At 44.4% G+C, this 16,965-nt stretch overlaps 1 protein-coding gene across 1 annotated transcript in view; it reads left to right on the top strand.

The window, feature by feature from the left end:
- Positions 1–1,305: 1,305 nt before the first annotated feature.
- Positions 1,306–16,965, top strand: part of NYAP2 (neuronal tyrosine-phosphorylated phosphoinositide-3-kinase adaptor 2) — a 149,858-nt gene continuing 134,198 nt past the window's right edge. The window contains exon 1 of the mRNA XM_019532559.1: positions 1,306–1,339. Within this exon, the coding sequence (XP_019388104.1) occupies positions 1,306–1,339 (34 nt within the window). The remainder of the gene's footprint in view (positions 1,340–16,965) is intronic.

Raw genomic sequence — 16,965 nt, 5'->3', positions numbered from 1 at the left:
TCTATCACTTATACTGGTTTCACTTACAACGGTTTGTATGTAACACCTGTCCCTAGCCATTAAAAGAAACTAAAATAACATGGACTACCTCATTTGGAAAGAAGAGATGAGGAGATAGGATAGAACAACTGTCATGTTTCCTCTGTTTTCCAAACTAAAGTTGACAAATGAAAGGGGAAAAAATTGGATTGTATTAACTATCCTTTTCTGTGAAATAAGGAAGAATGCTTTAAAACAGATAAAATGTAAACTTCTTTTTATGCAAATGCTATTTCTGTGCACTTGTCATAGGTTATTATTGTAGTAAACAGTTAAGAACCTTGGAAGAGATGTGGTCTTCTGAGAATGTATGCAGATAATAGCATGTAAATTATTTACAGAGCACAGCTTTGCCTTCAGAATCAGCAGCTGCCAGATAGTAGCTTATATTAGCAGTGCTTTTGTTTTTTAGACAAAAGCTATGTTTAAAAATGGCTCTTATATTTTCAGACTTTTTCTCAAGATGCCATATGTATGTGTAAAACAAATTGCTTGTCAGATTGCTTTTTGAATCTTACACATTTTGAGAAGTTTGAGCACACAATGGACAGGCTCCATCCCAAAAATCCATGCATAAACATTCCCAGAATTAGTTCTTTCTTTCTTAACTTTCATTATCACATTAGCTTTAAAGTTTAAGAAAAATCAGAGTTTTATACTAGCATGTTAAAAATATAAAGACAATAAATATTATTAATACAAGCTGTAATCTTCATCAAAGGCATTCTAAACTATTTTTCATGTAAACAAAGTGTATTGGAAATGTATAAATTAGAAGTGTTGATGTTAGAAGTGTTGTTACAAGTTGATGTTAGTAGTCTTGTTACAGATGTTAGAAGTGTTGATATATGCCCGTATATATTTCTTCATAGCAAAGCTATTATCACACTTCTACTCCATGTTGTCGGGGTAAACCGAACAGAATGAATTGGGCCCCAAGGTCACGGTGGGCCGGGGTGGCAATCAGATACGGACAGGTGGGATTATTGGCATGGAGTCAGGAGATATGGACCCATAGTGGATTTGAACAAAGATGAATTTATTTAACTTACGCTTTAGGCATAGGCAGCGATGTCTTCAGTTACAGTATTAACAACAGAGAACAGTGAAGGGGTCTGTTGGCCCATGAGGTTCCCCGACAGGGCAAGCCTGTCAGATAAGTCCCAGGGCTGGTCAACAGCTCATAAACGGGGGTAAACAGTCAAACAAAACTGTAACACATAGGTCAATAACCAGGGTCGTGACACCAGTCCAATGGACAAACGGATGGTCGATGATGAAAGCCAAGGTCGAAAGCCAGGTAAGTAGAGTCGAGTCGAGGTACCGAGGGTGATCCGGAGGTGAAGTCAAGGCCAAAGCGAAAACAGTCCAGTAACTGGAGAATCGTCAGTATAAGGAGAATCCAAATTGTAGTCAAGGATGGCGAGAAGTCAATCGAAAGCCGAATAATCAAAGCCGCAATCACTATCAGTTGAGGACACAGAGTGCCAAATCAAGGGAGGAGATCAATAGGCCTAAGGGCCTGACTGAGAGACTGTTCCTGGAGCACCAGCCTCTGTCTCCAGCTAACGCGATCTCCCCCCAAGGGAGGGGCTCACTGAACTTTTATCTGAATTTAGTGGCCAATCAGAACGCTCTCCACAGAGAAATTTCTAGTCAGATTACCTCATGTCAGGTTCTGACAGCATGCTCTCAGTCAGAAACTGACACAATCTGAGCATGTCTGTGGGGAAAGTAGGTCAACAATGATTGACAGGTCCGCAGGTCACCCAGGGGGCAAGGGCTGGGTGAGCCTTGGAACTTTCCACTCACAGAGTCCAATATGCATGTCAGTCTCAATCTTCTGTGTTGGCAGCATCTAATCAAAATTTTGCTCTAACATGTTATAAAGGGGAGAAACTGCTCCCAAGTTAAGAACTGTCTATGTGTTCCTGCTGCAAATGCTAATGTTTTAAATTTGACCATCTTGTAAACGCTGGTGTTTAGACATCAAGCAGAAAAATGCATAAGACATCTTTATTGATTTATATGTACAGTGACATTTATAGTGTATGTTTGCCTAAAAATACCCACATATAATTTGATCTGAGCATGGATATAAGTTCTTGGGATCAGCCTCAAGGATAAACAAATTTGGAATTCAGGGACAGGATCCTAATTTGAATCTTCTAAAGCAATCTTTGCTTTAATTTTATATGTATTGAATCACTAGATCATCTCAGTACATCAGAATGGGAGAAAGATAGTTTCTGCTTTGTAAAGACATGCATTGTGGGAGTAATATGGTAGGAAATCCTATAGGAGTTCAGATACCTTGAGGGACTACTGGGTCACAAAAAGTTAGACCTTGTGGCGGCGCACATTTGCATGCTTGCCACTTTAAGGGCTTAAGCAGGCTGAGAGGCAACTTTCAAGTGACCGCAGATTCAATCAGGTGGCAGTCAGGAGGCATCCTAATTGGAGCAGGGCTGACCAGCCTCAGTATAAGAGTAGGTACTGAGGAGTACTTGCTGCAGTGATGCTGTCAGAGTAACATCGCCCAGCCAGAGCTCTTCTGCTCCCAAGAACATCCTGAAGATTAGGGTAGGAACTATGGGGAAAGAGAAAGTCCTTAGGGACCCAGTGGGGTTCCAAGTCCCAAGGAAGTGGCTGTAGGCTTCCAGCTGTGGAGAGGTCTTTTATATCTAGGCCTAGAGAAGGCACAGGCCAGCATAGGAAGGGGCTTAGAGCTTCTGGGCCTACTGAGGGGCTAGGTAAGCCCCTGATTAGAACTGGTTGTGAGGCCAAAGGCTCAGATGAGACTAGTGGAGTAAACGGCTGCCAGGTATATGATCTCTGAGGCTTTAGTGGTGAGAGTTGATGGCCTTATGGTGGGGCCCAGGGGGGACCGCCCCCTTGAGTAGGAAGGTCAGCTGCTGCTAGATTGAGGCCATGGAATATCAACTGGTCAAAGCAAGGGGGCCAGGGCTGATAGGCTGAAGGGTAAGTAAGCCCACTGCAAGAGGCAGGCCAGGGTTGTGGAGTGCTACTGACACCCCAGCTGGACCTGGAGGCAGGGCCAGAGCCTAAAAGAGGCTGATGGCCCTCTTGATGAAGGGGGCATCACTGCCGAGAGAGGGTAGGCTGTCAGCCAGCAAGCAGGCTGGTATGAAGGGGGCTGAAGTTCAGGCTTCAAATGAGCGGCATCCTATAAGGGAGTCTGAATGAGTTGGGCTAAGTGACTGAGGGCATATGGTGTGGTGGAGGCTGTAATAGAGTGCCCAGGAAGGAGCATCCCAGGGAGAACATCCAGGAGTGGCCCAACGAGAGCAAATAAGACCAGGGCAGGTCGGCCTGTGGTTGGTCTTGCACAAAGTTGGGCCAGAGGCTGGGTCAATGTCTTCTTCAGTGACTTGTGTACTCTGTCCAAGTTTGCGGATGATACAAAACTGTGGGGAGAAGTTGACACACCGGAGGGCAGGGAACAACTACAGGCAGACCTGGACAGGTTGGACAAATGTGCAGAAAACAACAGAATGCAATTTAACAAGGAGGAATGCAAAGTGCTGCACCTAGGGAGGAAAAATGTCCAGCACACCTACTGCCTAGGAAATGACCTGCTCAGGAGCATGGAAGCGGAAAGGGATCTAGTGGACTCCAAGATGAACATGAGTCATCAGTGTGATGAAGTTATCAGCAAAGCTAACTGCACTTTAGCTGCAGATGTGTGACAAACAGAACCAAGGAGGTGATACTTCCCCTCTATCGGGCGCTGGTCAGACCGCAGCTGGAGTACTGCGTGCAATTCTGGGCGCCGCACTTCAAGAAGGATGCGGATAACCTGGAGAGAGTCCAGAGAAGGGCCACGCATATGGTTAAGGGCTTGCAGGCCAAGCCCTATGAGGAGAGACTAGGGCACCTAGACCTCTTCAGCCTTCGCAAGAGAAGGTTGAGAGGCGACCTTGTAGCTGGGTATAAATTCATCATGGGGGCACAGAAGGGAATTGGTGAGGCCCTGCTCACCAATGCGCCCCTGGGGGTCACAAGAAATAATGGCCATAAGCTAGCAGAGAGCAGATTTAGACTGGACATTAGGAAGAACTTCTTCATGGCTAGAGTGGCCAAAATCTGGAATGGGCTCCCAAGGGAGGTGGTGCTCTCCCCTACCCTGGGGGTCTCAAGAGGAGGTTAGATAGGCATCTGGCTGGGGTCATCTGAAGCCAGCACTCTTTCCTGCCTATGCAGGGGGTCGGACTCAATGATCTGTTGAGGTCCCTTCCGACCCTAACATCTATGAATCTATGAAGGTATGTCTGAGGACACCTGAGGCCAAGTTTGGGCCTGAGGCTGTGTGTGGCCCAGCAAGGGAGCCGGGGAAGTAATAGTGGAGGTGATTTTTAGATGCCATCTGCAAGGCATGGAACACAGTTAAGGGCAGGTTGGAGCTGTGTATTACACTCTTGGCATCAGGGCATTAAATGGGCAGCCTCACACATTTTTCCAGCAGTTTTCTTTGATACATCAAGGCGTGATGGGTGAATCAAGGTGGACTGCCCTAGACAGGTTGGCAGGCTGAAGTAAGCGACTGGCCCCGAGATGGCCCCCTTTCACAGACCTGAACCAAAATACACAGTACAAGGGTATATTATCTTAAGTGAAGCTTTCATCCTGATGTGGCTCAAACTTCGTGCTGTCTCCTATTTCTGAGATCCCTAACCAAAATCTCAGCTCCACATATTCCCTAACCTCCACTTTGGGGTCTTGCCCACATCCAGTTACAGCTGCTTAATAACATATTTTCTCACACATAAATTACCCCTTTTCCCCCAAAACCATCAAGGGAAAATTGAGATGCACATTTTACATGCAAGGAAAATTGGGATGCATGTTTTATATGCAAGGAAAATGGATCCACAGAAATTTGGTAGGCAGGGGGAGATGGAACAGTGGCAGCATTAATTTATGGATTTCACTGACTTCCATGAGCTTTGGAGAGGACTGAGTTCAGTACTTTTTTTCTTGCCCTAATGTAAAAATAAAATCCCAACAGCAGTAACATAACTGTGCGCCACATAATATTGTTGGGGAGAGGTGCTTGCAAAGAAAGGTGATTGTTAGGGCTGTGCAAAGCTTTGGCTGCCAATTCAATTTGGAATTGAATCATGAGACTCATTAAAAGATCCAAATTGAATCTGAAGCCTTCAAATCTGTTCAGAAAAGATTCAGAGATTTGGATCGGGCAGCTGCAGGGTCTCCTGCAGCTCCTCTGGCTGTGCCTGCCTCGCCATGGGAGAAGCCCCCATGGCTGCCCTGCCAGACCCCATCCCCTGCCCAGACCAGCCTCCCGTACTTAATTTTTTTTTTCTTTAAAGCCCTGCACTCACTGGTAGTAGCAGTGGCTGTGCTGCACTTACTGGCAGTAGCAGCAGCAGCAGCTGTGGGGGCTCTGGCAGAGCCCCTCCCGTACAGTCCCCCCACTCCCCAATCTCCCCCCCCCACCAGCAAAGTTCTCTCTAAGGTGCATGCATGCATGGCCTCGGGGAGCAAGGAGGCACATGGCATCAGGGCTGGGGAGTGGAGCATGGCCTCGGGGAGCAAGGAGGCACATGGCATCAGGGCTGGGGAGTGGAGCAGTCCCAGAGCTGGTGGAGCCTCCCTGAGGTGAGCCAAGGCAGGGATGGAGCCTGGGGCAGAAGCCTGGCATGGGCTCCACCGGCTCCAAGGATGCGCTCCACTCCTTGACCCTGATGAGGGGGAGCGGAGCACTTCCCTGGAGCTGGGGAGCCCATCCCAGGCTCCAGCTCCAGCCCCTGGTCCCTGACTCCAGCCCCTGGCTCCTGGCCCCTGGCTTCTGGCTTCAGTCTCTGGCCCTTGGCCCCAGCCTCCGGCCCTCAGCCCTCAGCCCACTTCGGTAAGTGTCCCATGCCGGACCGAGGTGGTGTGCTCACAGACCGAGGCAACACACTCATGGACTGCTGTCCCTTAGAGGGAACATTGCCCCCCAGCCCTGCCCCAGCCTCCTGGCAATTAAATGCCGTACTCACTGACTAAAGCAGCAGGGATCAGGGACTCTGGGGGCTGCCTGGGAGCTGGGGCTGAGTGCTGCTGGGCTCTGGCTGCCATGTGGAACCACCCCAGCTCCCAAGCAGCGTGCGGTACCCTGCCGAACCATGCTGCACCCACACCATGGGGCAGCTGCCATGAGGGTGCCAGGTGGGGGGACAGGTGATCCCCCCTGCCCCCCACTTCTCTGCACTGCACAGGGGAGGACTCTGCCATGAGCACCCAAAAGCTCTGATCGCTGCTGCCAGAGCCAGTGAGTGTGGGTCTTTTTTTTTTTTAATTGCCAGGATGGTTGGGCTGAGCTGGGGGACTCTGCCATGTGGCCACAGAGCCCCCACAGTGTCTTCTGTTTGTGAGTGCCGGGGGGGGGTTTTTGTGGGGGGAAGTTTTTGTTTTTAAATTGTTGGGATGCTGGGGCCGGGCGGGAGAGCCATCGGGGTGGTGCCAGGTGCGGGGGGGATTGGGGAGTGGGGGCTGCATGGGTAGGGCTCTGCCAAGAGGCCCCAGAGACCCCGCAGCCCTGGCTGCAGCCAGTGAGTGTGGGGCTTTTTTTTTTAAAGTGCCGGGAGGCTGGGTGAGGGATGGGGCCAGGTAGGGCAGCCAAGGGGGTCTCTCCCATGGATCCCACCACCTGGGGAGAGGCAGGAACAGGAGGAGGAGCTGCAGAAGAACCTACAGCTGCCCAGCTGTGCCTGCTTCTCCCCAGCCCATCGGAATCTCTGAATCAGAGCTGAATCTCTGATTTTGATTAGGCTGAATTGAATCGACAGTGATTCAAAGCACTGAATCAAATTGCTGTCCTTCGAATCCACCGAATCTGAATCGAATACTTCCCTATTCTCACAAGCCTAATGATTGGAATTAGAAATTGGCTTTTTATCCCTGTGAATTTCATATAGTCACTTAGCTATATATTCCTAGTGCTGAACTGAACATCCATTTAGTTTAGAACTGCCATCAGCTTGTGTGTCATTCCTTTCACTTAAACTGCTTTGAATGACAATCGTATAAATGTACCAAAAACTATTTATTAAACATATAGATTGTTTGAAAGAGTATTGATGATGATTTGAACCCAAAATATTATTTAACTAGAACTATTAACAAAATTTAAATTTTTTTCGTTTCAAAATGTGAATGAACAATTTGCTAAGTCTGCAGTTCACACTGTTTTCAAACTAACAATTACTTCCAAACACATTTCCTAACTGTTTTAACTAAATATTGCATTCCTCACAAAGCAGCAGTGCTGTACTGTGGTGCACACAAGCAATTTGCTTACAATCTTCACATCATTTCTGGGTTTTGTGGTCATCTGTCCTTGGACAAAAAGCACAATGTCCACTCATGCTTGCAGGAGGTTCTACTGGGGTGCATTGTGGCAATTTGTAATTTAGAGCAGTCATACCAGACTTGACAGACTTAGACAGATTATGTGTATCCATCATTCTTCATTTTATTTGTCCATTGATCAGCTGTTCTCGAAGCTCCTGCAAAAAAAAGTGCCATCTTCTTAAATGTGATCTTTGCTTCCAGTTTGTATTGTGGCCTAGCCAAATGATGAGGCTGGCACTGGCAACCACATCCAGTGTATTGAAAAATAGTGTCATCAGCCACTTGTTGATTTTCTATCTGCAGGTGGTCATACAGACTAAGTGGTCAAGGTTATCCACCCCTCCCTTGTTTTTATTGTTGTCATGGATGATGTCCAGTTTTCTGTGCTCTCCACCCACTTACAGGTCATCGTGCATGCTTGATAGCAGCAGCACAACTTTGGACTTCTTTGAAACACAGGAATCTAGGGTGAGTTCCCCATCAAAAGCAAAAATGGATGAAAATGTTTCCCTTCTCCGTTTTGCTTGCATTTTGTTTAGGATATCAGCCTTGTTTTTCCAAATCATACCCACATAAACATGATATAACATGGGAAGTTGCCCATTCCCTGCCCTGATACCAGGGGGTGCTATCTGTGGTGCCAAACCTCCCCTACACCGCAGCCCATAACTTCTGGTGCTGTAATTAGCATATTTAACTGCACAGACATTTATGCCTGGAAGTGTTTACTGGGCTGGGCTTATGTGACATTAATAACTTCACAAGGTATCTCATTTTATCATTATGAATACAGGTACCGTATTGTGTATCGCCATGTGATTGTCTATCTGGTGGACTTAGCAGGACAAAGAATGGCAGTTACAGATAAGCCAAAAATACATTCAATCTTTGTACTTCAATCTGAGACCTGATTACAGATTTCCTTTTAAGTTTCTAGGCCAAGGGCGGGCAATTATTTTCAACAGAGGGCGGCTTACTGAGTTTCGGCAGGCCATCAAGGGCCACCTGACAGGAAGCCCAGAGCAGATTAATATTAATTTTCTAAATTTTTTAGGGGCCCTGCAGGCCAGATAGAATGACCTGACGGGCTGCATTTGGCTCCCAGGCCACATTTTGCCCACCCCTGTTCCAGGCTAAAAGTTTGGCAACCTCTGAGAAACTGCAACTGTCAATCCTGTCAAATGGTTAGTGAAGTGTGTTGGCCTTGTAGTGTCAATGGCATTCTGTAAAATTGGAGTAACTCATCTTTCTTGCAATGGGTGAATCTTGAAAGTCTTTGATGTTGAGTTTAGAGAAGCTGCAGAGGGTTTAGAATTCATATCTAAATTCTGAGATGTAACTCATGACTCATTGAAGTCAACAAGGGCATTTCCACACAGAAAGGCTGGTCCTGTGTTAATCTTCAGTCAAAAACTTGAGAGAACTGGATTCAAATTCTTGCTCTGTCATGGACTCCCTATAGGTAGGTCATTTAACCCCTGTGTGCTTCAGTTCCCTATTCATGAAATGTGGGTGTAAGCATTTCTCTGCTCCATGGGGACAAATAGCTTAAGGATTGATGTATTCAGATAAACTGATAATGGGGGCCCTTTAAGTGCCTTACACATTCATGAGGCCAGGATTTCATTATGAATCTTCTAGAGTATTCATTGTCCTCTTCACTGAGTTTCTTTCTTTCTCCCCAACACAGATCCATGCTCACAATTGTTGGTCTCCGCTCCCTGACATCTGGCTTGTTTAAATCATCAAATGCATAGGCGATGTGTGGGAGGGCATCTGCCCCCACTGAGATTGGCTGCCACAGGCCAGGGAGTGGGAAGCAGTGGTCGATACCCCCCCCAAGAATGTGGGGACACGTGGAAAAGCACCGGTGGCACTTCCGGGTTTGCTGCTGGCACTTTCGGTTTGCCACCGGTACTTCCACTGGAACTCCCTTCTCCAGTCAGCGATTGGCCGCTGGTCTACCCCCAGGATCAGGAGGCACCACTCGCCCATGATCACATGCATGTGTGCAGTCTCTGTCTCTCCCTCTTCTCCAAAAGGAGGTAGAAGAGACTTTCTGCCATGCTTTCCTGTACTGTCCCCAGCTGCAGCAGTTTTGTCACCCACAGTGCCCTCTGTGGCACGCTGGACTTTGAAACAGTGTAGGTTTACTCTATCCTGTACCAAGAGGCTGAATGGAGTATGATCTGGATCTGCCTGGCCAATTTCCTGCTAGAACAGGCTGAGATGGAAATGCTGAGAAGCTGCAGGGGCCAGCTCTAATCCCTTCCAACTCTTCTGCTTCTCAGTCCAGGAGTGTGTTACATTTAAGTTTGGACACTTTAACTTACAATGAAATGTAGAGCAGTATGTGTCACACTGGCCATTGAGGAGGTGCTCTGTAAGGCAGAAGACAAACAGCTACTCCTAAATGTGTAACCCCATGAAGGTCATTGAGGGGTTTCAATTTATGGTGATATGAGTGTTTCCATTATGAACAGATATTTCATGCTCTGCTTTTGGGGGGGGGGCAGGGGGCACACACTTTTGCATTTTAATCTTTTGCTTTTACTATTTTTGAGTAAAGATTTTTAAATTTAAAATACATCTCTTTCTCTCTTCACCACCTTTCTCCTCCCTCTTCCACCCAGCCCAGTAATAACCTCTGTTTCCCTGAATATCCTTTATCTAAATAGATAAATTTACCCAACTCTTGTCCCCAGATATAGGGGAACAAATGTAAAATGCTATTCTAAAAGAATAGGGAGGAGAAAAAGAAAGGATCACAGAAGAGTCAAGAACAAAATCAAAGCCAGAAAGAACTGAGAAAGAGTGGATGCTTGAAGCCTATGTATTCAGGCAGCAGGAGACCTAAATATCACATTTCACTAATGTACTGAACAGATGATGGCTTATTTTCCTAAACTAAGCAAGTTACTGCCGTGCTTTCAGGAAAATTGGCTAGGCATGTAGTTATAAAATACAGTAATTGCTAGTTGGATTTCCCCTTCACTGTAATCAGAGACTCTTACCCAAACATCCAGTTGTACTGTTTATTTGTGGAGTGAGATAGGCTGGTCTTGGGCATAATGCTGAAGACTGAAGCACAACTGGCTTCTGTTCCATAGTTTGGCCACGAGCTTGCAGTGAATCGAGTGGACAAGGTGCCTGCAGCTAACGTCTGTGGGACAGGAATTGTATCATAGCCATAACCATGTATATAAGTTTTCCTAGTCAAAAGAGCTTACAGTCTAGGTAGACAAACAGACAAAGCATGAGAGGGGAGAGACCAGTGAAATGATCAAGGTCACAGGGCTGAGAATCCTTATTCCAAGTCCAGGGCTTTATTTACTGGACTATGTTTTCTTTCCTGGGAGTCTCAAGTTTGGTACATGAACTGACTATTATTTCAGACTGTACCTCAGCTTCAGTGTTGGTTTCCTTATCTTGAAAATGATGTATGAATATGGTGTAAATTATGCAAAGACTAGAAACAAGGTCAAATTTTGATAGTTTTGGGGCAGAACTGATAAATGATAGAAGACCTATCTCATGTAGATGCTTGTGCTTTTCTTGCAGCTATTTATATTTTATAGTCCCAGCCTTCCTTCAACTAGACTATCTCAAATTTATGCAGTGAGGACCTAGTCTTGAAGTTGCATACAAGAAACAACTCTGCCAGAATCTGTCCTGAATCTTTTTATCCACTTAAGTTCCCCAAGGGTCTTATTAGAAATAGAAGATAAAGGCACCTACTTTTCCACTATGTAATTTTACAGGATTTGATATTTTGACACTACTTCAGTGTGTCTTTTACTGGGTGCACAGTATAGGACCCACTAACATCTTCTTTATTTCTAATATCTGTACAGTATTGCTTAGACAAAGGCCATTTAGGATTTTAAATGTGAACCTAGCAGTGTAAAAACCCACCTGAGATGATGTTTTTCAAGGGTCTAGGATTACTTGTTTTCCAATTCAGTCTTCCAGGTACCAAGCTGAAACAATATAGATAGATTTCCTTCTGCCTTAATGCTCCGGATTCAGAGTCTATCAAATACCTCTCTAAAAGCTCATCTTAATAATAGCTAGAGCTCATAGGCTCACTCAGCCTTAAAATAAATTGGAAAGTACTAGAATTACTTTTTTTTCAGTGAACAACCTTTGCCAGGGAAGTCCTAATGAGAAGTACCAGATAGATTTAGCAAGGAGCAGAATAATCATAAAACATGCCTGAAGAACAGAAGTTATCCTACAAGCAGAAAATGCTGTAGAAACAAAAGGATGAACAATGCGGCATGCCCACTAGTGAGAATGGGATTCTAGGTAAAACTAGTTAAGCATTCTTAGGCAATGTGTCATTTCCATAAAACTGAAACTTTCTGTGGACACACCTTCACTTTTTCAAAAGAGAAGTTTAAAAAAAAAAGAAGCAAATGGATAATGTCAAAATGGAATATTTTTATATTTCTGGAATCAAATGTTTCAGGATTTTTCTATATTGAAACATCCCTTTTTCCACTTTGAAAAAATGTCAATATAAAACAAAATTAACCACACTGGTATACTTCAAATTGACAAAATGTTTTATTTTGTTATGTGGGAAATCTTTAAGGTTTTTATTATACTGCTTGCTTTATTCTGATTTGGAACCAATCAGATTTCAAGATTTCGTGTAAAACTGGAAATTCTAGTTCATGCACAGCCATAACTCTGGGACACAGTCATATGCGTTATTGATAATGATGACGATAAGACTGGGTGTGTTAGGCAAATGAAAATATGGGAGAAAATAAAGCAGGATTGGTTTGGTGGTCTAAGCCTGGCCCTCTGTAGTAGTGTAGTGTGTGGGGGCTGGAAAATACTGTATTACAGAAGGTACAAATGTGAATGTGCTGATGAGTTTTACAACCTTAAGGCACTAAGCTGAACTTGACCTCTGGTTCCAAAAGCAAAATGCTAGTGATTTTATCCGCTTAGACATTTGCCTTCCACATAGCCTCATCAGTAGCTTGTGACATTACACTTGGCCATTTCTTATCTGAGCTATGTTTCTGTTAAAGCTGTGAAGGCTGATTTAAACCTCATGTGAAAGATGTCCGTTAACCAGGCTAACTGATATCATTGTGTCCCAGCATCATTAAAAACAAGTTTAGTCTTTAATTTTTCAGTGGTATTTTCGTGTTGAATAAAAGTAAAAAGTATTCATAGATGTATTTATTTATTTATATTGGCCTTTTCAGGTCCATGTTTGAAAGTCAAAACAATTTATTATATATATACTGTGTGAGTGAAGTGGATAGAATACATGTGGATTTCTAGCCATTAATTTTTACTCTTTGCAGTGTGTGTATGAGTAGAGAACTCTAATAACATGCTTATCATCTGTCTGCTCTCTCTTTTTTCTGCTGTGCACATCTTCCACTGAAGATGTTTCCATATTTTGGGAAGTTAATCATTAAAGCCAGTGCTATTCACTTTTGTACATGTTAAGGCAGTACATCTGCTTGCAGCATGAATTACACTTTGTCTGATGTTCCTTCTGTGTTTGCTGCATAAAGAAAATACTCTGTTCGGGTCTGAAAAATAAAATTCAAATACGGCTTTAAAAAGTCTCTTTGCATTGATGCAAGCCTTCCCTGGCACACATTGATTGCCTGTCATATTCTGTAAATCACAATTATATATATGCATGCTCCATAGTACTGCTGCTAAAAATAATCTAATTGTTCTTTCATTCAGCTTGAAGGGCAGTAAATATGTATTAGTAACTATATACCCAAATAACTATATGATAAATATGAATTCTGATCTTTATACCAGTGATCTAAGAATCAGAGATGTCAGACATGGAAAAGGTCCAATAGACCACCCAGTTTCTTAACCATTCTGTGTTGTCTGTTGGTTCCATATCGGCTCTTCTCTTTCCATATATTATGTACTCATGAAATATAGGCTCTATTTTTGGAGTGAATTATAAATTTAAATGAAATTGTCTTGCAAGCTTTTCATAGGTGGTATCGTAGCAAATTTGCTGTGACCACTTGTTATATCCGACTGGCTCGGGTGCAGTGTGCTTTGAGATGGGGATCTGCAGCAGAGCCCTTGTGCTGAGGCACATGGTGACAGAGGAGCAGCCAGCCCAGGGCTGCCTGTTCCCTTTTCTCACAGAACCCTGTGCAGCCATGAAGCAGCTGCAAGGGGTGCAGGATGCCTTACTATGGGGGCTCTGCAGTGCATGGAGATGGGGGAGCCGGCAGCCCTGGGCTGGCTGCTCCCTTGTCTCCATGTGCCACCCCCCTTAGGTTGGCTGGGGCATAGGGTGCCTCAGCAGGGGGCTGCCTGTGGGCTAGCCTGACACTAGCCCTGTACCCCAGCCAGCCCCCCAGCCAGCACATGAAGCAGCAGGACAATGTGTCGCACCGCAAACTGCATGAGCAGGGATGTGCGCTGCAATACAAAGTAGAGGCATAAATTTTTGCCACTACTATTTATACTACTGCAAATGCATACCCCGCTTCTGTGGACACTTCATGTCTTCAGCATAGGAATCAACACGTGCTAAGCCACAGATGCAGTTTGGACTAGAAATCCATTTATATTTTGGTCCTCCTAGAATCCTCCAGCCAACAAGAGTACAAAGGCTCCATATGGATTTCAGCCTAGTCTAAGGCATAGTCCAGAACTAACTAACCCATTTGCTGTTGGATTTCATTATTATGCAAAGCTCATTTATAAAATTGGCTTATGATGTGTCCCTTGTCTTAACTCCTTTGGAAGGCAGTCAACTCCATAGTACAGAGGCAGGCAATTATTTTGGGCGAAGGGCTGCTTACCCAGTTTTTGCAAGCTGTTGAGGGCTGCATGGGTAGCCCCGCCCCTTGACAGGTGCCCCACACCCTAGTCACTATCTTGGGACCAATGTCCCAGGGCTAGCATCATTGGGGCCCAGAGCAGGGCACAGGCTGGCAGGCATCTGCAGAGCCAAGCTGGGCTGCACCAGCAAGGAGATGGGAGAGCTGGCTGGGCTCCATAAAGCCCCTGCCAGCCGGGACCCCGTACCTCTGTCGCCCTGCTCTGGGCCCTGCTGGTGCTGGCACTGGGACACTGGTGCAGGCAGGCCCTGTGCTCCCACACCCACTCACTCCCAGTGCCCCTCAGCCTCACGGTAGAGGTGGGGGGCAGCGCGCAGCCCCAACCCCCTGCTCACCAGCAGGGAAGCAGCTGGTGTGGAGTGTGGGGAAAAGCGGCCCTTCATCCACCCCCTGGCTGGTGCCCTGTGCTGCATGGCTCACATGCTGCCAGTGAACAAGAGCTGAATAGCAGGATTTCTCTATTGTAGTACCTGGCTCTGTATAGGGCACAGACTGGGAAGAAGGATTCAGCATTCTTCCATAACAGGAGACACAGCCCTCCTTTATACTAAGTGCAAAGATGAGTCTCTCCTGAAGTTGCTGGACGCAGAGATATCCTTTAATGCTTCCTGGCCTCCCAGCTCTCATTAGGACTGATCTGACCTGCAGTACTTACTGGATGCATGCAGGGTCTCTCTAAGTCCTGGTTGGGATTAAGCTGTTTGAAATGAATTGTTTCTGTTAACAGAATATGGGGTTTCAAAAGTGGAGTTTATTTAACAATAGGAAGAATTTTTCACAAAGTAAGATTTCTTCCAAGGATCCTAACTCACTTAGGCCCTTAAGGTTTTGAATCTTTTCCTCCAGTAAGCTTGCAAAAAATAATAGCAATCCTTATCAAAAAGAATAGGAGGAACATATTGTTCTAAAGCCTTTTGACAAACTAAAATTCAGACTTCATTTCACTACAACATCACAGTCTTTGCCAGCAACATTGTCATCCTACTATAACATCCAGGAAAAAAAGAATGGGAATTTCAGATGTTTTCAATGAATACAGGGGCTATTCAATTAATGCTAGGTCTTGCCTCCAATTTAGACACACTTTTTTTAAAGAATCCTTACACAGACTTTCACAACTCAGAAGACACATTTGTTGTTGAATTGTGAATGGATATCATTTCACTGCAGTTTCACAAGCTGTAGTAACAATCCTTTTGGCTACATAAGGGTGTCATTGATATAGCATTGAAGCACCACCTGCCTACAGTGTCTTGTGTATAAGGCAGCTTTCACTGAACTCTCTGACAAAATTATCCTTACAAAAACAGCAATAGCAAAGGAAAGCAACAATCTACTATGCTAGCTCAACATCCTTTTCATTTTTAGTACACACACTGATTTTTCAAGGTAAACTGCTTGTCCTGAAACCATTGTATAGTTAGATGGATTTATTTCATTCCTGGCCACATATCAATCTACTTCCATAGATTTTGAATCAGGCCTCTCAAAATTAAGAGAACAATCAACCCCTTTTTTTGCTTTTTTTATATCTTAGTGATACATGGATGTGTAAGAGAATAAAGTTTGGGATCAAATATTGACTTTTCACATGAACAGTTCTAACTGGTTTCAGTGGAAGATGCATTTGCAAAGTAAGAACATGTCTACTGGAGAACACAATTCTTGGGTAAGCACATGTACATGATGTGCACTCTTTTGCTCAGGCTTATTCGGTGAATATTAATCCCATGCACGTTACTTTTGTCTTTCATGCATTTTGATGTACTATCTGAAAACAGCTGAGTTTATAAAGATAAAATGTTTACTTATTTATTCAGAAAATAACTAACGAACTTATGATTCTGGCTAAATAACTGACATTAAAATGGTGGAAGATTTTTTTTTTAACTTTTAAATTTAGGCATAAAGAATTACCATAATATAACATTAACATAACTATCCCTTTTCTATAAATAGAGACTCCATAAATAGACCACCAGAGTGCTTTTCAAAAGGAAATATAATGTTAGTGTACAAGCCCCCGTAAGCCTTTCAGGGCTGGGTGAAAAGCAACTCTGAAAGCTGCCAATATTGATGTATACAACATTTGATTCAGTTAATTTATCATATTAAGACTAGTCCAGACCTTGAAGGGGGTGGGAACAGTTGGAGACAGAGAACAAGAAAAGTTCATTAATATTTCCAGAACCATATGTGGCTGTTCCCTTGGGCATTTCTCTGTAATGTTCATGTATATTCACAGCTAGGAAAAATATGCTTAGTTTGCAGAGGCTGTTTTAATTTTGCCAGGTGTGACAACTGTTGTTGCCGAGATAATGCATGCTTCCATCACAAGAATGAGTTGATAGTCAAAGAATGAGTCAGTATTTTGCTTCTGAAAATACAACATGTTAGATTCAGAGTGGTATACTCAGTGTGCATCATGTTGTTGCCAGATTTAGGCCATAAGGGCAGGATAACTATCCGTGAGAGAATTATTTGAGTGGAAAAGACTATTCTATGGTAGTGTAAGGGCTTTGGTACCATCCCATTTCCTTGTGAACACTAAAGGGTGTATAGCCAGCAGAAAGAGGAGGTATTCAGGACATGTCTATATTGGGGTTGGTGATTATCATGTTGTGGGTTCAGTTCAGTGAGACAGGAGTCACCTTTACAAGGAGGTTTCTTTGTTTGTGCTGCCACCACCCAG

The sequence above is a fragment of the Crocodylus porosus genome, unplaced genomic scaffold (assembly GCF_001723895.1).
Source record: "Crocodylus porosus isolate Cpor-Errol unplaced genomic scaffold, CroPor_comp1, whole genome shotgun sequence".
NCBI classification, from domain to species: Eukaryota; Metazoa; Chordata; order Crocodylia; family Crocodylidae; genus Crocodylus; species Crocodylus porosus.
This window is presented reverse-complemented; position numbering and strand designations above follow the sequence as displayed.